Source organism: Pangasianodon hypophthalmus, chromosome 13 (assembly GCF_027358585.1).
Source record: "Pangasianodon hypophthalmus isolate fPanHyp1 chromosome 13, fPanHyp1.pri, whole genome shotgun sequence".
NCBI lineage: Eukaryota > Metazoa > Chordata > Actinopteri > Siluriformes > Pangasiidae > Pangasianodon > Pangasianodon hypophthalmus.
Window position 1 is genome coordinate 20,188,774 of NC_069722.1, and position 23,345 is coordinate 20,212,118.

The 23,345-nt window shown below is 38.6% G+C and overlaps 2 protein-coding genes across 2 annotated transcripts in view; one reads left to right on the forward strand and one right to left on the reverse strand.

Annotated features, from left to right (window-relative positions):
* The window catches only part of LOC113528520 (uncharacterized), a 150,235-nt gene that overhangs the window by 61,800 nt on the left and 65,090 nt on the right, over positions 1-23,345 (forward strand). The gene's annotated exons all lie outside the window — the stretch shown is intronic.
* The window catches only part of slc2a9l2 (solute carrier family 2 member 9, like 2), a 100,722-nt gene that overhangs the window by 44,445 nt on the left and 32,932 nt on the right, over positions 1-23,345 (reverse strand). Inside the window, 3 exon segments of the mRNA XM_053239366.1 lie at positions 7,145-7,277; positions 10,096-10,241; positions 20,558-20,682. Of these exon segments, the coding sequence (XP_053095341.1) occupies positions 7,145-7,277; positions 10,096-10,241; positions 20,558-20,682 (404 nt within the window).

A 23,345-nucleotide genomic window follows, 5' to 3' on the forward strand; every position in this document is an offset into this window, starting at 1 on the left:
CAAACATGTACCAGAATGACAATGTTCCTGGTTTGCGTGCCTTCTTTCAGCAGGATAATGCGCCCTGCCAAACAGCAAAAAATGTTTGGAATGGTTTGAGGAAGATGAGAAAGAGTTCAAGATGTTGACATGGCCTCCAAATTCCCCAGATTTCAATCCGATCAAGTATCTGTGGGATGTGCTGGACAAACAAGTCCAATCCATGGAGACAAACAAGTCCAATCCAAGATTTTATCTATAGAGATATCAGCTCATGCCGTATTTATTTTTAGGTTTTTGACTACACCACAGGTCCCTAACTCTGGTCCTGGTGAACGCTACTACTGCATTTTAGTGTATTTTTCTATTTCTAACAAATCTAATTCAACTATTCAGCTAATTATCAGCCCTTCCTGAGTTGAAGTGAGTGTGTTAGAGCAGGAAAACACTAAAATGTGAATCCGTGAATTAAAACATTCAGAACTTTTTCCACTGCAAAGTTAAATTTCAGCACCATGGACAGAGATTTAAGGGCTGGCCCTCATGTATGATTGTAGAAAAAAAAAAAGTGAGAATTTATGACCAAGCAGGTATTACAGTAAACCTTGATCCCACAGTAAAATGTTCCAGTAAGAGGACACTACTGCAATAAAGACCTGCTTTCTCCAGGTCCTGCCCTGACCCCATTTCCTTGTAATTAGCCTTGGGTCTATGTATATACATCCCGTTGGTTCTGGTTGAGACTGATGGGTGGGTGTAAGTGCAGAGACGCTTTATTAACTATCTTGTAAATGATGGCTTCACAAAACTCAAGGACCAACCCAGGGGCATTTATATATAGGGTAATGAGAAGCAAGGAACCAATAAGTAACAGGTGTTAACAGTGACTAGGGACATGAGATGGACCAGGAGGTGAGAAAAGTAGGTGACAAACAGATGGTCTCTGTGATATTAATGTTTCTTTGCAAAATCTGGCAGATGTTTATGGTCAGAGGTCATGTACCTTTTTCCTAGTTTGTATGTTTCTTGGTCTAGTTACCAGAGAATGATGTTCTAGTGGTGAAGGTGAATGAAAGAAATTGTGGTACATCCGAGAGCCAGATTACAGAGTCATTTCAGGTTCAACAGCCAACATACCTAATAAACTTTATTTAGTAGCTGCTAGATTTTAGATACTAGACATTTTGTACATCGTAGATATCAGATATCTATACTGCCAGGGAGAAACAGGGGTGAGAGGCATTTATTTTGGAAATGATTGTATTTCTTCTGGTTTTATTCGAGCAGAAAAATGGCGTTATACATTAAATTGTCTTTTGTTTTATTTGGATTATGGTTTAGTTTATGCCCAATTCTCACCCTTGATTCAGTGGAAGATCTCACCTGGATACTGTAGACTTATATCTCACAACGGCTGCTGTAATCATAAAGACTGTCCTGTGCTCATCTCAGGACACCGGAATTCTCAAGAAACCTCTCTTTTTTTCACTAGAAACATCCAAGACAGGGTTTTTCAACAGCATATAGATCAACACCTTGAAGAAAGAAATAGCTTTTTTTCTTTGCTATAAAATGTCACTTAAAAGCAAGAGACAATTTAAAAATGAAAAAAAGACTGATGGCAAACATTGAAACAAATCTAATGGGAGTCTAGTATATTATCAATGTATTGTTGCATGAATGGTCCTAGTTCTAATTATCACATTAATCATGGCAGATTTAGTTTAATTTAACGACACAACTTCCATCTTCATTATTCAGAAGCTCATAAAATAGCACTTGATCCAGCACATACTATTCCTTTGCATTTTATTATTTTAAATCACAAGACGACAATTACTCCGTGCACACAACTACATCAAGGTAATGAAATCATAATGTGTGTGCAGGATATAATCTATTTGATCACACTTTTATTTCGCTTAATAATTGGCATTATTAATAAGATAATGCCAATGTGCTCCCTTAAAGAAAAAATGCTGATGATTTGAAGGATAAGCTGCCCTCATATCCATATGCTACACTTCCAGCTCACGTTAAAAGTATTCATAATTTTATCCATAAGCAATTCAGTCCTCCATATAAGTAATGTAACAGTTTAAGATGCTGTCTGCTCCAATCCTCCAAAAAACTATAAATGGAAGATATATCATATATTTATTAACTCATTAATAGAGTCATACTTATGGATTTAATAATGGCATTCTGTAGTTTTGGGTTTTTTTTCTGGAATACACTGGTTTTTTTTTGTTGTTGTTGCTGCTCATCCGAATTATTTTCTGTTCCTGTACAAATATTTTAAGAGCATCAAAAACTACAAGACTTTTTTTTTTTTTTTTTTGAGAACTCTCACTTCACACTGATGTAAAGCATTAAGCATTTCAGGTAGGTTTTAATGCAAAAACAGGAATGGTTTAGTTTTGTTTACTGCTGGTCATCACCTCTGCACAGAACCTGTTCTCTCGAGCAGATTCATTAAAATAATGATGTAGCCTCAAGTGCTGTTGCTATGTGTTATCATGGCAGTCATGTCCTCCAGACGGTCAGACATATTTTCAGTGAACAAAATAACAGCAAACTAGCAAAAAAAAAAAAAAAAAAAAAACACTGGCAGTGGTGCTTAATTAAAGCCGTCAGCACTGGTGTCCTTGACTAGAGCTGGCATATTATATGCATAATGAGGCGATTCGCTGAATTAAATCACAGACGAGGAGTGAAAGTGTGGGTGAGTGTCAGATCCAGCTGTGTGTAATATGTTGGACCAGCAGGTCTTTCAATCAATAAGTTGTGTAGAAGTATTACATTTCAGACCCCCAAAGAAAGTTCTACATTGTATGTAGAAATCACAACAGGATGATCATTCAAAAAGGAAATGTGAAGCACACTCTCTTTACACACTCACATAGTCATGTTTTTAGTGCTCTGAGAATAAATTCCCACAAGGCAAAATCAGATTAAATGAAGCCAGCAAATTTTTCATGAAAGAAACTGCAATCCATGATTGTGAAAAAGCCAATTACTAAGAGCCAGGTCTGACCTTTAAGAGAATTCTTCTGCTTTTATCATTGAACCAGACTAGATACCTGTACAATTTACTAGACTATTCATCTGACAAAGATTTTTGCCCTTAGCAGGAACGGCCAACAGTTCCTTAATTTCTGAGTCCCTCTGGACTTTGCTCTGTTCTTCTTTTACACTGACTTCAGGATTTTTCTCCTTTTGTCGCTTCACTGTGCTAATCTTTTAGCTCTTTGGTTTGTGAGCTTTTTTTTTTTTTTTTGGAAAAGCTTGGGAATATTAGATTACTAGAGTCTTGTAAATATGTGTAAATAATATGAGCATTTTAGAAATGGGGTACTTAGGCAAACACACAGCTTATATTACTCAGAAATGTCTCAGTGTAAAACCTGCATTCACTGCAGCCTCACACAGACGTTATTGCATCTTTCCATGTTCGGCTTATTGGCTTATGTTCACACATGAGCCCTCAAGAGATTCTAGCCCATTCTTCTTGATAAAACTGCTCAAAGTCTGTCAGAATGAAAGGAGATTGTTGGTAAACATCAGTCTTCAAGTTTTGCAACAGATTCTCAACTGGATTGAGGTCTGAGTTTTTGAAACAAGTTTTCTTCTACCATTGCCCTGTATTCATCCATACAGCACATGTATTCATCCATCCTGCCCTCAACCCTGACCAGTTTCCCAGTCCATGCTGACGAAAAGTATCCTCACAACATAAGGCTACCACCACCATGCTTCACTGTGAGGATGGTGTTCTCAGGGTGATGAGCAGTGTTCGGTTTCTGCTAAATCTAGGGCTTTGGTTAAATTGGTTAGAGAATGTTTTGGCACGTTTGCTGAGTCTTTACTGTGCCTTGAGTCAAACTCCAAAAGGGATTTCAGAGCCCAGCTTTGTGGAGCATCCAAGCTATGTTTAGATGTGAACAGCTTCTCCCATCTGAGCTGTGGATCTCTCAAGCTCCTTGCTCTTACAGAGTTACTCTTGGCCTCTTGGTTGCTTCTCTTACTTCTATGGCACTGTAACGTCCACGCAAAAATGTGAGTTGTGCGAAAGCGGCTGTTGTACGAATTGGAAGAAAGAACTAAGGAACCGGGGAATGGGGTTATATTGGGTGTCCAATGACCTTTCATGGGGGCCTTGACCCCACCAGTCTCCTAGGGCCCCTGTATACTCATACACATTAATACTCACAGTGTATGCCAATACACTTTACATTCCTACAAGCCAACTCTGCATACTCAGGCTGCATAATGCTCATAATGTATACCAGCATACTCGGCATTGACGCAAATGTTGTTGAATGCTAACAATTACTTATTTAGTATCAATTCAGTGTCATGCACACTATCATCCCCACCCCATACTATATTGAACTATACTGTATTATCAGACAACAGTGGAGTCCTGTTTGATGGGAATCATTTTTTCATAACTGGATTACATAATTTTGTATTTTTGAATGGAGAAAAGGGCCAGGACTGCGAGGGTTTATCAGTCTATCAAATTTATTTCACCCTCAACCTTATTCACCTCATACCGTCTTATAAAAACATTGTTTGGACAATGTAGTGGTCTTCACTGCTGAGTGCACCAGAGCAGGAAAAAATCAGTAAAACAAGTGTTAAAGCAAATGGTCAACACAATTGATTTTTTCGACCCTGTCTTAAAGTTCACTTCACACAAAGAATGGAAAAAGTAAGAAAATAGAAGCAGCAAGCACCTCAGCCTGATCTCAATCACACACTCCTCAGATAGCTGGACCTTCAGCCAAGGGAAAAAAAAAAAAAAACACATTCCTGACAGTGCTATACCTTCAGCCACTTCTCAACCATGTGCTACTGAGGAAGCTGTACCATCAGTCAAGTCTAAACACACACTCCAGGACCTCAAGCCAAGGCAACAAAAACACATGTCCCTGAAAGTGCTATAACTTTGACCCAGTTCCAAATACACATATCTCTGATGGAGAAGGATCTTAGGCCAATTCTCCGCCTTGTGCTATTAAGGAAGCTGTGTCATCAATCATCACACACTCTTGACAAAGATGTCCCTTCTTCCAAGTGTCAAACAAATCCTAGAGGAAACGTTATTCCAGCCAAGTCTTGCTCACACACACACTCTGTAGAAACCTGGATAACTCTTACGCTACTTTAGAAGTTAACCACATCTCAAACACACACTTCCAAACCTAACACATGCACTCTTTAGGAAGCTAGACCTTCAGCCAAGATTTAAACATACACTCCCAAGGGAGCTGGCCCTTCTGCCAAGTCTCAAATGTATTATCAAGAAAAATGGAGTATGGCCAAGTCTCGAACACACACTCTGCTGGAAACTGAATCTTTTGGCCAAGTCTCAAACACATTTCTGATGGAGCTGGGCCTTCATCCAAGTCTTAACTACACACTCCTGAGGAGCTGGTATTTTGGCCAGGTCTCAAACACACAGACATTAGAAAGCTGGACTTTCATCCAGGCCTCAAAACACATAGTCTTCTGAGGGATTGCCTTTAGTGATGCTTTTCAATTATTTAATATTTCAAAAGCGATAAAGACAACGATACCAGGTTTCCGACCTCATTCTGTCATTCAGGTCCATTCTAGAAAGGTTCAATCGCGGACTTTAGTAACAACTTGCTTTGACCTAAAGCACTAAACACAGACAAGAAGCTTTGTAAGAACGCTTTGGGAACAATATGTCAGGACAAAAAAAAAAAGAAAAATGCAAAAAAGGGTAACTTCAAACAAAGGAGAAAGACATCAAATGCCCATCACGGAACCCCCAGTAGTCCTGAACTGTTTTATTCTTGACTTGATCTTTCTGATTTCAGACAAAGGCAGAAAAGCAGCTTTAACTTTTATTAAAAAAGTTGTTGTGTAATCATCTACTGATCTTTATAGACCTTTGAACTGGCACACAGCCAAAGCTCTGGGTTTAATCTTTGACCTTGATGTGTATTTGCATGGAAGCTATAAAAAGGCCAGAAAGAAAATGTAACATACCGTGGAAAGAGTCAGAAGAGCTACAAAAAACTGAGCCAGATGCATGATCTTGTGTAGGAAGAGGAGTGAGGGAGTAAGAAAGAAAGAAAGAAAGACAGTAAGGACTAACTAACTAACTAAATAAATAAATGTAAAGACAAGAGGAGCACAAAAGAGAACAGAAAAAATAGAGACAAAAATATGTGGAAAATAAAAGAGTAGAAGGAAAGAGTAAAAAGAAGGCGGAAAAACAAGAGAAAAGAAATAATAAAATAAAAAAATGAAAAAAGATGCTGTGATGGTGTTGACGGTGATAGTGATGACGATGGAGATGAGTATAATAGTGATGGCAGTAGTGATAATGACAGTGATGATGGTTATAATTGTGACAATGATGGTGATAGTGATGCTGATGGTTATAACAGTGATGACAATGGTGATGGTTATAATACTGATGATAGTAATGATGGTGTTGATGGCGATAGTGATGGTTATAATAGTGGTGACAGAGGTAATAAAGATAATAGCGATGATGTTGATGGTGATAGTGATGATGGCGATGGTTATAATAGTGATGACGATGGTGACAGTGATGAATAGTGATAATAATGGTGATAGTGATTAAGGCTTTGAAGCTCTATGAACCTCACAAATGCAGTAATGCATCTGACATGACGTATGCAAGTATATTGAAACACTTTTAGGCTAAAATGACCCCATGATATGTGCCTTAAGAGTGATATTAGGCTACATGCGATTAGTTGACTCCAAACAGGCATGATCCAAGTCACTTTTATTGAGAATTTGGCCTAACTGACAGAACTATTGCTGCATGGTGATGAGTTAAAGAAGTTTATGTGGATGCTAGTGCACATTGGAAATCTAATATCAAGCAAAATATCAGCCAAAAGGAGGACATTATTGGTAGTAAATAAATAAAACTGAATTGTGAACAATTGTGAATTGTTTCCGATGAAGGTATAATAAATATATATTTTTGTGCAATACATAGTATAACAGTAGTGCTAATTTTTGTGTTGTCTGTAGCAGTATAAAAATGAATTAATAAGTAATATTTGAATGCATACAAATCCTAAAGCTTTCAAATAGTTGATTTTTTTCCCTATCACTATCCATAATGATGATGATGATGATGATATACCTTTTTCAGCCCGAGCTTCATCTCTGCGCTCCATCAGCAGGAATCGCGGGCTCTCCGGCAAAAATGGCAAAACGCACAACTGCAGAATGGCAGGAACTGCGATAAAGGCAAACAGGAAGTTCCATCTGTTCTTCTGCAAAACACACATAGACCACCATAATGCCCATAACACAACAAAACACAAACCAATAACACAACAAAACATGACTGTATTAATTATAAAAGAAAAGATCAGTAATTACACACCTGTAACACACAAAAAACATCTAATAATGTACATGTAAGACACATACAAACATACAGTAATAACACTCAATAACACACTTTTAACATACTAATATAATGTGTTCTATATAACACTAATTATTCGTATCTATAACACACTAATACATACCAATAATGTCTAATAACCCACTTGTGATACCATTAAAACACACAGTGTTAGCTTATAATAGCTTAAAACAATATTAATAACACCTATATTACATTATGGTACAACATCTGCAACACACCTGTGACACATCAATGACACACAATAATACTCAGAGCAAAAAAACTGATCACATCTGTAACATTAACATGCAGTAATAACACCAATAACACACCTGCAATTCATTAATAACTCAGTAATAAACACTGAATACTACTCCTGCAATATAGTATTATCCAGTAATGACACCCATAACACAGTATAACACTACTGCCCATGCAGGAGTATATATACTCCTAAAATACATTAATAATTAATAATGCAGTATGTTTGTACACACTCATAACACAATAATAAGACTTCAGCAACATGTTAACAAACCTGATTTCCTGGAAACACACACCAAAAAATCTATACAATATCAAACAATTACACAGAACCACACAAACCATCATGATGAATGATGATCACTAAAAACAGACATGTACAGCATGAGTAATACCCAAATGTCTGTCTCTCTCTGTCCCGTAAATCTGTCTGTCTATCTGTCTCTCTCACTCTATTTCTCTCTGTGTCATCCCTCCTCTCTAACGTAGGGTGTATTTGTGTCTCAAACACTGCCAACATTAATTCATTTCATAACACGTACTGCCGAGATTAACTTTGTGTGTGTGTGTGTGTGTGTGTGTGTGTGTGTGTGTGTGTGTGTGTGTGTGTGTGTGTGTGTGTGTGTGTGTGTGTAAACTGGAAAATGGGGTCTGAGTGAACGGAAACACACACTCTTTTGAAATGAGATTACATTTGATTATCTCCTGAGGAGTGTGTTTATGAAGTGCTCAGTAATGCAGAGCACTCAGTGCGAGCGGGTTAAATAGGTCTCTTACACACATACTCATAATACTTAATACTGAGTTCGACTGGGTGTGTGTGAGAGAGGGAGAGAGAGAGAGAGAGAGAGAGAAAGCAAGATAAAGAGAGTGTCTATTCCTCTGTGAGGACGTTAATATTACCCATAATTTATATTATAGGTCTTTGACGTTTGATGGATGATTCTCATGGCATGATGCTAGAAACAACGATGGAGAACCAAAAATAAACACAGAGAGACCTAAAGACATACATATAGAAAAAAAAATGAAAGCCAGAGAAAGAGAGAGAGAGAGGGGGTGAAGGGGAACTGGGGTAGCATGACAGATAGACAGAACGTTCCTGAAAGAGTTCTCTTACAATAAAGACATTTAATCGAGATCAAATTAAATGCAATTTAATTACATAAATGAATAACTATAAAGTGAGAAACAGGTGTAAGGAAATGTGCATGAATGAATTTATTATTAATGAATGAAAGATAAAATTCAGGAAGAAAAAAAAATCAGAAAATTGATAGAACAGGGAGCAAATGCCCCCAGGAAATGTAGATAACGAAAAAACAGTAAAAGTACATCACCACGGAAACCAGCCATCAAATGTCAATAACCTGGGATAAGATGGGATTATAAAATAGGAATGGGAAGAGAACCTTCACACACACGCACACACACAGCTCTTGATAAATCTTTGCTCCCTGTCTCTTTCTCTCTCACATACACACGTTCCCTAATACAACACGGCACACACTGAAACTCTCCAATACTGCAGTAATAAAGACACACATAGAGCAGTGTCGACATCTTAAACACCTTAAACTCCCAGATTATAATACAGTTATATACATTAAAACAGTGGTTCTGAAAGTGGGGTCTGTGATGGATGTGAGTGGTAGCAGCAGATTAGTGGTCAGTGCTTTTTTTTTTTAATTATATATTGGTAGAAATTACAACCTGACATTACCGTGTATTATCAAGTTCTTGTAGTTATTAGTTTAATTGGTCACTTGAATTGAATGTGTTTAATCTCATTCAATCAAAAGTCGGTCTATAACCAACGTCAACTCGGACCTAATGTGTTCTGTCAGTGGAAAGTTCATGGGTCACAAGTTCAGTGTGTATTCCTTCCTGGGCCTTGCTCAAGATCTACGGCCACATTGATCAGAATAAAGCAGTTACTGAAAGTGAGTAAGTGATTTAAAGAGGTCCTTGGCTGCAAAAAAGCCTCCACCTTAAAACATATGGTTAGAGTGAAACAAAAAGGAATGCAGTTATGAGGATCTGTACCTGCCAATTTTCATGTGTTAAAGTGTTCAACCTATTAGAAAGTGTGCTAGAAAGTGTACTAGGAGAAATAAATCCATATACACTACTGATACCTGCACAAGCAGATCATGCATAATCCGAAGGAGGACGTAAAGCACTACATGCCAAGATGGTGAGTGTGTTACAAAGCGCTGTAAAATCTGCCTTTGTAAAATCTGACCTATTAACGTATTCATTGCAAGAATAATTCCGGCATATATGCAGACACAGAGAGACAGAATGAGAAAAAAGTATTTAAATAGATGGAGAAAGACAAAAAGCACCAGTGACTTCCTGTTAAAATATATACCAGCTGCACACACTCACTCACGCATTATGAACACACTCACATGGCCGAATATCTCGGGAAGGCCGAACAGCTGTCCGGTGAAAACTCCAAGACAGATGAAGACGGCATTGAACTGTCCGATGGAGCCACGGTACTGTCGTGGAGAGATTTCACCCAGATACATCGGCAATGCACTGAGAGACACTCCTGAGGGATGAAGACAGAGAAAGAGGGAGGACAGAGAAAGATACAGAGAGGAACAGCTGATAAGACTTGACTATACAGAAGTAATATATATAAATATATATATATATATGTATAACAGCAGCAACACACAAATATATTTGAAAAAAAATTGTGTGTTTGGAGAGTAAGTGTGTAATAACATTATTAGAGCAATAGCCTGATAATAATAAACCTGACAAGCCAATCAGCTTACAGGCTAATAGTAATGGCAGCCATACAACAACAGCAACAACAACAACTATTACTACTACTACTACTAATACAATAGCGACAATTATACGTTTATTTACGCACCATCTTTCTCACACCCAAGATACAAATGACAGCACTTATGGCACGAACACCACAGAACAACGATGAGACAGCAGTAGAAATATCTGTCTGTTTTACTGTGCAAGGTATGGTCGCTTAGCATAGCAAGATAATTTAAGTGGAAGTAATTTGCAGCAAATCCTAATAGACAAAGTCCTGTACACTCGTTGACCTTCTAGGCATCGTCCCCAGGTAGATATTTCTAGACAAGTCCAGGCTCCTGATTACTTAAGTGGGAAGAGACCTATAAACACAGCTACTGTGCATGTTTATGACCATTTAGGATATCCCAGTGGCTAGATTTGTTTTAGCTGTTGAGCTAGCTAGAGTGTTTTGCTTATAAAGTTTGAACATCCTATGGAGCACTGTTAAATCCAATATTAAACAATACCTAGAGGAGGCCAGTAAAAAAGTAAAAAAAGTCAGTTTTTGAGTAAGGAAGGCATTAGACCGTGAAGCAATCAAGTGGATAAGGGTAACACTGAAGGAGCTGGAGAGAGTCCCCGCTCAAATAGGAGAAGCTGTTCATTACAGAAACATAGCCTGAACAGTCCACAAAGTTGGCTTTGTAGAAGAGTGGTGAAGAGAAAGTCATTATTTGTAAGAAAAAAAAGGCCATATGAAATCCTGTTTGAGAAACGGTTCTCCGGTCTGATGACACAAATTTATCCATTAAATTAATGGCCTTGGCACAAAGCACTACATGTGGCTGAAACCCACCCTTTAAAACACCATCCATACAGTGAAGCATGGTAGTGGTAGCATCATGTTGTGGGAATGCTTTTCATCAGCAAGGACTGGTAAACTGGTCAGAGTTGATGGCAAGATGAAATGGAGCCAAAATACGGGGCATTCCTAGAAGCAATCCCAGTTCAGTCTGCAATAACAACTACAAGCATACTGCCAAAGATACCCTGGAGTGGTTCCAAAACATGAATGTGTTATAATGGCCAGTTCAAAGCCCAGACCTCAATCCAATTGAGAATCTGTGGAAAGACTTGAACATTGCTGTTCACCAATGGTTTCCATGTAATCTGACAGAGCTTGAACAATTTTGCAAAGAAGACTGGGCAAAAATATCAGGACCCAAATGTGCAAAGCTAATAGAGACCTATCCCTGAAGAACTGCAGTGAAAGATGGTTCTACCAAGTACTGACCTGGGGGCAAATACTTATGCAACACTACAATACAATAACACTTTTCTGCTTTTTTGATTAATCAACCTTTGTGTCACAATTAAAAATATTTTGCACCTTTAAACATTAGACATATTGTGTAAATGAAATGGTTAAAAAAATCCCAATTAAATCCATTTCAGTTCCAGGTTGTAATGGTTCAAAGGGGGGGGTGAATACTTATGCAAGGCACTGTAGTTTTCCATTAGAATATGTTGTCATAATAATATTTAGATACTGCCTATAAAGAGCATCTTCATCAAAGCTGAGATGTTCAAAAGTTATTTCATAAGTTAGCAGGGTAGGAAGTGGTATAGTTTGTTTTATGCGTTATAATTTATGCTTCAAGTTATGCTTTACGTTTACTTTTTCCGCTTACTGCTTTCAGTTTATGGTTTTTATGTATTTGCACTCTATTGAATAACCATACCATTGAAATAAGATGGGCAATTATGGATTTATTACATGCCTGAACATAAAAGAAGTTCAACTTCATTTGAAATCCATGAAAGTTTTATTATGGGAAGTAAAACCATTGAAAGGAACACAGTGCAACTCCGTTCAAAGGCAACTGGCTCATTTTATTAAGCACAGAACATCCCATAATACAGCTGCATTATACAGTAACCCATTCATAATTCAACCAGTGAACTGTCTCCACCCCTGATGAGGTCTCTGGTGACGGCAGCTGTCAGTTGAGTGACAGTAAAAATGGGAAACAGTAGGATGGCCCTGACATCAGTTAGACAGATTCAGAAATAACACACCTCCCAATGCAGAAAAATCCGAAGGAGGTATTCCAAACACTGTTGCTAAGCCTATTAATAATGACAGTGGGATTTTAATGAGGTGTTTATTGGTGAAGAACTCACTAAATCGAATACTGCTGAGAAAAGAAATATAATCAAATAAAACAAGAGTGAACAACTCAGTGTACAAGGTAACTGTAAGAATCAATTCTTTACAAATCCATAACAATAATAATTAAACTACAAACACTTTTGGTTTTATTATCTGTATTAGGTACTTCCACTGGCTTCTATAACTACAGCTAGATAATGCTAATATAAACCTCAGTAACAAAAATGAAATATTTTGGCACCTTTCTTTGTTGTTTCTTTTTAAAGAATAAAAGCCACTTTTTTCATGGGGACCAGCCAAATGTCCTGGAAATCTCACATTATTAAGATATTGCTATAATTATGGGAATATTTGGCTTACTAACACACACACACACACACACACCTTTGCACACACTGGTATTAATGCTAGCAGGGCTAAGCCTCGCTGACTTTCAAAGATAAGAAGACGTCAATATACACTGATCAGCCATAATATTAAAACCACTGACAGGTGAAGTGAATAACATTGATTATCTCTTTACAGTGGCAGCTGTCAAAGGGTGAAACATATTAGGCAGCATGTGAACAGTCAGTTCTCGAAGCTGATGTGTTGGAGGCAGGAAAAATGGGCAAGTGTAAGGGTCTGAGCGACTTTGACAAGGGCCAAATTGTGAAGGCTAAACGACAGAGCATCTTGAAAACGGCAGGTCTTGTGGGGTGTTCCTGGCATGCAGTGGTTAGTACCTACCAAAAGTGATCCAAGGAAGGACAACCGGTGAACTGGTGACAGGGTCATGGGCGCCCAAGGCTCACTGATGCACGTGGGGAGCGAAGGCTAGCCCATCTGGTCCGATCCCACAGAAGAGCTACTGTAGCACAAATTTGCTGAAAAGGTTAATGCTGGCTATGATAGAAAGGTGTCAGAACAACATGCAGCTTGCTGCATATGGGGCTGCGTAGCCATTGACCAGTCAGAGTGCCCATGCTGACCCCTGTCCACCCCCGAAAGCACCTACAATGGGCAGGTGAGCATCAGAACTGGACCCTGGAGCAATGGAAGAAGGTGGCCTGGTCTGATCAATCATGTTTTCTTTTACAGTATTTGGACTGCCGAGTGTGTGAGCGTTGCTTAACTGGGTAAGAGATGGCACCAGGATGCACTATGGGAAGAAAGCAAGCTGACAGAGGAAGTGTGATGCTCTGGGCAATGTTCTGCTGGGAAACCTTGGGTCTTGGCATTCATGTGGATGTTACGTTGACACATACCACCTACTTAAACATTGTGCAGACCAGGTACACCCCTTCATGGTACCAGTGTTCCCTAATGGCAGTGGCCTCTTTCGGCAGGCGACACTGCAAAAATTGTTCAGGAATGGTTTGAGGAACATGACAAAGAGTTCAAGGTGTTGACTTGGCCTCCAAATTCCCCAGATCTCAATATGACCGATCATCTGTGGGAGGCCCCACTTCTCAATTTACAGGACATCTGCTGCTAACGTTTTGTTGCCTGATACCACAGCACACCTTCAGAGGTCTTGGGGAGTCCATGCTTCGACAGGTCAGAGCTGTTTTGGTGGCACAAGGGGGACCTACATAATTTTAGGCAGGTGGTTTTAATGTTATGGCTGATCAACATACGGTTTCATTTTGGCATCCACATCAGATTATTGGCTGTTAACAAATATCCTAAGGCGGACTATTTTGGACTTTGTGGAACCAACTGCAACAGCTTGGCTTAAGAAAATTACATGGAATGAAGCAAGAAGCAAGGCTGGGGCTGATTTCTTTCTAGTCCAGACTGTAGATTCATTCATTGAGTGAAACACACCCTAGATTTTGTGTGCATTCACTGACATGTCATCAGCAGTGATTGAGAAGGTGGATGTGAAATACAGTCGCGATTGCAATCAGCGCAAACAAGGTGGATTATTTGCTCCATCAGCCTTTTTTTGCCCAGTGCCTTCAGAGGAGAAAGTGAAAGTACATAAGCACACTGTCCAATCACACATTTACTGTTTGTTAGTTTTGAATGAAACTTTTTTTTTTGTTTACAACTGCGGCTGCCTATCTGCTTTTAAGTGTGTTTGTAATAGTTTGCCCCACATCATTCTTATTATACGCTGTCGATAAGTTCCAGTGTGATGCATTGTTCGGCCCTTATATATTAATTCCTGAGCTATTGATAGATATTAGATTTCAGCTCTAACATCTAATATCGCCGCCAGCCTCCACTGCATGCACAAATAACTGTGCTAACTGTAACTGTGTGATTCATGGTTTGTGAGATGGCATGTCAGATTCTAGCTCGCAGAGATTACCTCATGTGCACACAGACACACACACACACAAAACCTAGCTTCAAAAGTTGTACTTAGCTTCGAAAGTTGTACAATATACTTCTGTCTGCTGTCTAACAGTGTGTGATGTGTGTGTGGTGTGGTGTGTGTGTGGTCCCACACTGGCAGCACTGCAGAGCTCATTTGCCAGCCAATTTTTGTTCTTATATGTGATCTCTCCCTCTCTCCCACACACACACACACACACACACACACACACACACACACACTGTGTTGATGACTGCAGTAATGGAAAAGCCTGGAGGCTTTAACTCAATGTTGATTGTTTGTTTATGGCTGAATCATATTCACTACTGAACAATAAAGCAACAAAACTAAATCTGATGGTTTCAGACACATCCAGAGCAGCATGCTGACAGTGATGGTGTTTTTCGTGCTTATACAGCGGAGCCTACCAATATAAAAAATGTCTTAAGATAACCTCCTAATCATGTAACTAAACTGTAGAAACTCAGCACCATAAAAAATAGCCAATAATAATTCTTATTCAAATCACATTGGTAGCCTAAATAAATAATTCAAAAGCTTGGTAGCCTAAATAAAATTCATTGAAGAAAAGAAATACATATTTTGTTCATTTTTGTCTCCTGTTTTTCCCTTCTGACACTGGACTGTGCACATCAGTGGTTGAAAAAAAATGCTTTCTGAGCATTTTACCTGAACTTTTATATCTTTTTCCAAACCAGATCATTTGATGACGATTCATCACAATAAAAAAGGACAAGAAAGGCCAAAAAAACCACAGTAATGATAATATTGACAAAGTAATATTAATAGCAATAACAATAACAATGTGAGTGTATTATGTGGATACTGTATGTGTGTGATTGGATGTTGTAATGGAAGTCTGTGATATGGCTGAGGCTCTAGCGGTCCACTCTTGCTGTGATTGGTTGCTCTTGTTATAGTAGTTAAGGTTAAGGAATCGCTGATGTGTATTAATGATGAACAAAAACAGTTTTGCTTTGGATTGACGTAGACAGTTTTTTTCATTAATATATAACCTATTATTACACTTTTCCAGTGAGTGAGATTGATGCTACTCTTCCAATTCCTCAGGATAGTTTTCTTAGTGCTGTAAGAAGTGTGTGTCTCCAAGATGTGACTCCAAGCAGATAAAGTGATGGGGTGATTGAGAAGGAGGGATAATTGACTAGTGATTTGTTGTCAAAAATGTTTAATGGGTATGCAACACTACATGTCATATACTGTATGTCATTGTCTGGAGTGTGCAATGTTATAAAGCTCATTTTAAACATGTTTTCTGTGGAGTACTTTGCGTTGTATAAGACATAGCTTGTTGTTATTAATCGTGAAGAAAGTGCACTTAAAGATCTGTGTCCAGGAATTGATCTTTTTTTGGGGGGGGATTTGGATTTTATTCCATAAATGCTGGACAGGAGTTTATCTGAAGAGGATATCTGGTCTTATACTGACGAGGGAAGGTCAAGTGTATTTTCTTTTACATTTTTCAGCATATGATGGATGCTTTAATAAAGATCTACAGATGTGTGGTTGGGAGGCAGGCTGCTCAACAGTGGTACAGTGGGTAGCATTGCTGCCTCACAGCTCCAGCGTCCTTGGATTGATCCCGAGCTGGGGTTACTGTCTGTGCAGAGTTTTGCAAGTTCTCCCCATGTTCTTCGCACCTCCCAAAAACCATGCTGATAGGTGAACTGGCTACTCTAAAAATTGCCCCTAGTTGTGAATGAGTATGGTATGAAGGTGCTGGTGTCCCATCCATGGTGTATTCCCGCCTCACGCCCAGTGTTTCCAAATCCTTGACCAGGATAAAGAGGTTTCAGAAGATGAATGAATGTACGAGTGATTGATCCAAGTTGTAATTCAAGAAACTGGTTATTCCCAATGCCATGATTCTGAGTTAGATGTGAGAATGATACAAAGGTGCTGTTCTGAAAGATGTGTTTAAGATTTGTAATACCTTTTTCTACACATCTGAAGTTTTTTTTTGGTGATTAGGAAATCAGGATTGTGGCATATGGGAATATATTTACATTCACATTTATGGCATTTGGCAGACGCCCTTATCCAGTGTGGCTTATTGAAGTGCTTTGAAATCTCTATCAATAAATACTGGTTCACTAGGTCATGGACTATGAATACCATCAGTCTAAAAACACTGTTGGGGAGGTAATATAGTAAGAGAAGCATACAAACAACACAATTTTTTTAAGTGCTAAATTAAGTACTTCAGGAAGAGGTAGGTGTTTAGACGTCTTTGGAAGACTGCCAGTGACTCAGCTGTTCGGACATCTAGGGGAAGTTCATTCCACCACCTAGGTGCCAGAACAGAGAAGAGTCTTGACGCATGCCTTCCTTGAGAGATGGTGGGAGCAGTCAAGCAGTGCTAGAGGTTCGGAGTGAGCATGGTGCAGTGCAGGGTGTGAGAAGTGTATTGAGGAAAGTGGGTGCTGGTCCATTTTTGGCTTTGTAGGCAAGCATCAGTGTTTTAAATCTGATGCAAGCAGCTACAGGAAGCCAGTGGAAGGAGCATAGCATGGTGTGGGAGAACTTAGGAAGGTTGAAAAAAAGTTGCGCAGTGGCTTTCTGGATCATTTGCAGAGGTGCCATGGATCATCTACCAAGTGGCATAAATGGATGTATTTGGTTAGTGAGATTGAGCTTGTGATCTTGTGAAATTTCCACCAAGCTCTCAGAGTTGGGCTTTTGAAACAGAGATGGTGTTTGAGTACTAGGCTGATGAATAGTAGAGCTGAACTTCTAATTTCCTTACATAGTGTTTGTTCTGCTTCTATCTCTTTGATTGGGCTTTAACCTCATAATTATGCATTGAAGTTTGGATTTTTTTTTGAAAGTTTGGGATTCTGAGGCCTCCACTAGTTTTGAAGGGTGCTTAATATGATTATGGGCGGTATGCTGTTCCAGTAAAACCTTGAAATAATATAGTCTAGTGATTTAAACTCGATAGAGGGGGTAGAACAAGCATCATTGAAAATGAGTATTTTATTTTTGGTAGCATTGTCACTTTATAGAAGATATTCTGCCAAAGAGAGTGAGAGGAATGTTTGGATAGCTGCAACAGCTGGGAGGATATTTTAATGGCTAGGATGGATAGGATAATATACTGCAGCATCTGGGACAGTGGATTTGATCTGGTTTATAGAGCAACTAGAGATTTTAACGCAAACTTAGAGTAATATTTCATATTCTTTACTATAATTTTTGTGTCTGTATTGATGAGTGATAATGAACAATAACTGGAGGCTGGGGGGGTCTTGAGATAGTGGCAGTATTCATATTGTTTTATTTCAACTATTACTCTATTAAACAATGGTGTTAGGTGCTTATAGAACCCAGCAGAAAAGTCATGTTGCCTTGTTATTGGGCATATGTTTAAGCCCTTATAGATCTCATGAGGTGTTATTTGTTTGTCCAGTTTGCTTGTTTGAGCCTCGGTTAATTTTGGTAGATTGTTACTGTTGAGAAATTACATGTTAAATTTAGTCTGGGCCATGATGTGATGAATATAGATTTTCAAAGAACGTTGTAAAAGTATTATTAATCTCTTCAGGCATTTGTATGGTAAGGTGTTTCCCACTGAGTTTTTGATTACTGTGGATTGTTTTTGTGTTTGATGTCTTTTAACAAAGTTAGCCAGAATTTTTCCATTTTCACTGCTACGGCATACTGACAGTTTTCATATCTGAGTCTTTGTAGAAGATATTTAATTTTATTTATTTATAAGCTCATTGAATTGAAATTTGAGTTTTCTTCATGCATTTTTTTTCTGTAGAGTTATCTGCCGTCAAATTTAATTTTAAGTATCCTTCTATTTCTTATAAGATATAAATAAGAATATGATATTATTTTCCCTTTTGGTACATGAGTTTCTGGAGAATCAGTTATTCCATATTATTCCACAAATAGCTCCACAAATAGCTTACTTCCTAGAGTTTTAATGTTATTGATATACTGGCTAGGTCACTATATAGGGACTAGCATTTGGGATAGATCTAGAGAGCTTATTTTGTACTGTATTCATTATAATGCCTCCTAATGCTCTTAATGTGGACTAGCACACTCTGTATTCACACTAGTGCTCCATATTTGTCAGGGTAAACACTAGCACACTCTGTATTCATACTAATGTTTCCTAATGCTCTGAGTAAACACTACAGATTTATACCATTTTGTTATCTGATGTTATGAAATCAATGCCCATGCCAGTGTCATGGGCTTTTGATTTTACTTTTTTTTTTTTTTTTTAATTTCTCTTCCTGTTTTGCTTCTAGTCTCCACCCCAGTCCTATCATTGGTTTGTTTCCTTACTGTATTCACCTGTATCTAGTTTTGCCTTCATTACTTTCAGTATTGTGTATTTAACCTCATTGTGTCATGTAATTCTAAGCCTTTGTTTCCCGTCTTCTAGTTCTAATTCTGTACCTGTTTTCTTGAATCTTATTTGCCAAATAGTTACTGTAAGTAATAATTACAGCATTCATACTTTAACGTTTGTATACAGGAATGGAACATTGTACTGTATGTTTAAATGGAGTGCAAAATGCTAGTTATTAACATAACTGTGGTTATGTGAACCCGAGGCAACTGACAGGGACCGTGAGAAACACTTGAATAATTCCTTGCACCCACATGCTGAGGTCTGAAAAGTCATGAATTGATGCATGATTCAAATGAAGCGGTCTCTCTGGATCACAACAAAGAAACTCTTTGTGTAATTCAGTACTGGTTGAGCACCCCACTTTTCTGTCTACGGATATCAGTGTTATCAATTGCCACAGCCAACATGCTCGTGATTTGCCATATTAGCCAGATCACATGCCACTGAGTTCCATCCATCCAGCCATTTTCCATACCATAGCTTGGGTGCCTGGAGCCTATCTCAGGGAACTTGGGGCACAAGGCAGGGGACACCCTGGATGGGGTGTTAACCCAACACAGGGCACAAGCACACACATTCACACACTTCAGACAATTTGGAAATGCCAATCAGCCTACAACACAACAAATGTCTTTGGACTGGGGGAGGAAACTGGAGTACCTGGAGGAAAACCCCAAAGCACGGGGAGAACCTGCAAACTCCACACCCACACAGGGCAGAGGCAAAGATCAACCCAGACCCCACAGAACACTGGTTACTGGAGGTACAACTTAAAATGCTGTATATTCTCAACTTCAGATTCACTGATTTTAGCTGGGTAGTGTTATATGAAAAATGATAGTACGTCTATTTCTTGATGACAGGAGGTTATCCTCAAGCAGATAGCGCCATATTATATACAAGGTGAGAAGAAGAAAGGCACAGATAGTTACCTGCCTAGCTGGTGGTATTTATGCTTGCACACATGCACAAAGAGGTATCCAGGTGTAATGATTATGGATGGTGTTTATCTCAGTCTGCTGGTGTTATGACCCCTGCTCTAGACCGTGACTTTGAATTTTGGCTTGCCATTAATAAAGTTCACGCTGACCACACACACATGCATCCTGTCCCATCAATGCATGTTAATACAGGCTTGGCTATGTCAATTTAGTATAAAAATGAATGCCCAGTGCACAAGGCCGGTGGTTAAAAAAGATAAGGACTCACCCGAATCCATGCCAACAATGAAGCGACCAATGATGAGCATCTCAAATGACCCTGCTTTCTCACCCAGAGCCATTAATAGAGCGGAGATCACTGCCAACACATTATTGGCCAGCAGAGTGCCTTTCCTACAGAATGAGAGAAAGAGAGAAAGGGAACGAAGCAGAGACAGCGAGAAAGAATGAGAGTAAACGTATGTGTTAAACATTTATTTCCATTTATGTTTGAAATGAGCCTAAAAGTGGGAGCGGATTATGCAAATGCTGGACTGTGAATATCCAAATAGCGTATATTCATTCTAGCGTGATTATGTAAATCACAGGCCGAAGGGATGGCAATTTATCTCCCTCTCCATCTGCCAGTCTATTTACTTATGCCTATAAATCTCTGTTTTTATGTCTTTCTGAATACGTACTGTGCGTTACGAAGAATTCAGTAATGTCATGCCACAGATTCTTCCCTTTAAACCACTAGAGTGTAGCTTTAGCAGTACGTTTAGGGTCACTGTCCAGCTGGAAAATGAACCTCCATCCCAGTCCCCAATCTCTGGCAGACTGAAACAGGGTTACTTAAAGAAGTGCCCTGTATTTAGTGCCATTCATCTTTCCTTCAATCTTGACCAGTTTTCCAGTCCCTGTTGATGAACAGCATCCCCACAGCATAATGCTGAAAGGTTTTTTTTATAACCCAACCCTGATCTATACTTTCCCACAACTTTGTGGAGCTCCTTGGTCTTTATGTTGCTTAGTGGTGCTGCAGACTCAAGAGCCTTTCAGAACAAGTGTATTCATACTTACATTATGTGACAGATCATGTGACACTTTGATTGCACACAGTTGGACCTTAATCAATTAATTATGTGACTTCTGATGTTAATTGGTTGGACCAGATCTTATTTAGGGGTTTCGTAGCAAAAGGGGTGAATACATATGCACTCACAACTTTTCAGTTTTTACATTTTTTTAACAAAGGTATATTTTTTTCATTTCACTTCATTTTATTACATAAAATCCAAATAAACATCCATTTTAATTCCAGGTTGTTATACAACAAAACAGGAAAAACACTAAGGGGGGTGAATATTTTGTCTAAATTTCTGTCTAAATTTCCAGGACAACAAACTCCAGTCTAGTAAAAAAAATATATTTAAATAAAAAATCATGAGAAACTATCAAACCTTATTTTGGGACCTGTCTCTCCGTCTATAAACTGTAGCAAACTGAGACCGAGGCTGCACTAGGCTTAAACAAAGCATCAGGAACACATTGTATTTATCATCATTATAATCCTTTACTACACTGTCTCCCGTGATCAGCCTCTATAAGATTGTTTTCCAGCTCAGCATTCCCACTGAGTGTGTGTGTGTATGTGTGTGTGTGTGTGTGTGTGTGTATAAAATACGTGTCTCCAGTGATTTTGGGCTTGAGTGAGAGGGTGAAGTTTGGAGAAAACTTGCTGGCTCTAATTACTGAGGAAGGAAACTCATTACACTACCACAGAGTGAGTTTAACTTCATATACTGCTGAGGATGAGTGTGTGTGTGTGTGTGTGAGAAAGAGAGAGAGAGAGAGAGAGAGAGAGAGAGAGAGCGCACTCCCAGTGGCTCAAGCAATATGTCACGTTGACTTAGAGGGTAGTGGTGGAGAAAGAACACACATGCACACACACCCTGGAGAGAGACTTTCTCAGTTTAATGACTGCACTGTGCAGTTTAATGAAAAGTGTCTACAGCAACTGCTGGAGGTATGAGTGTGTGTGTGTGTGTGTGTGTGTGTGTGTGTATGTGTGTGTGTGTGAGAGAGAGAGAGTTTTCTAAAAAGTCTTCTACACTTATTTGCGTGTGTGTGTGTAGGATATGCGTGCAAGATCTATGTGTCTACCTGTCTGTCATTCTGTCCGTCACCCATCACCATGGAAAGCCTCACTAGCCCTACAGCCACTATCACAAATCAGATATTTGTGCATTCTAGGCCTGAACCTCTCATGCCGTAGGTCCTAAGTTACTTAAAAACCCAAACGAAGTGTAAGATTTGCTTGTGCAATCCGAAGAATTTGCACATGTAGTGAGAGGGCGTTTAGCAGGGGATTTACAATCAGTGAATAATGGAATGAATAATAATTCATTTGTTCTCAAAGTGCAGCCTAACTAGCAGGTCTGCAATTTGCTAAATCTTGGCCCAGTGGTGGAAATCACCACCATCAAAGTTATTATATTCATTATTATCATACCACCGAGCTGTTGAATTCTCAAATCTGATTGGTCAGAAGGTGTCGCGTAACAGCGCAGCTCGGACAGTAGTGCTAATGTAATTCATTTTACATTAAATACATTAAAGGTTCTAATACATGAATTACTCATGCAAATAGACATGTATATCAGGAAGCTCCACATTATATAAGAGTAAATATAAATAGAGTTATTTAGCAAAGAAAAATATATAATTGATAATTGTTGATCTAGAAAAGCTTTCTTTAAGACATTTATGTCAGCACTGACTGTAACAGTCAGTAAGTTTTCCGTCTTTTTTTTACACTTTCCGGTTTCTCAGTAACCTAAGAAGCTATGTTTTTTTTTTTTTTTTTGTCTTATTAACTTCAAGACAGACTGGTGAGGGTAGGACTGTTTATAACTGCTATAACGTAAGTGATAACAGGAACCAACTTGTTTAAAGAACGTTATCACCTAATTTACACTATATATATATATATATATATATATATAATTTTGTGTATGATATCTTCTTTCACCTAATTTGCATTCTGTGTTGTCTTCCCGTAGTCTTATATGTTG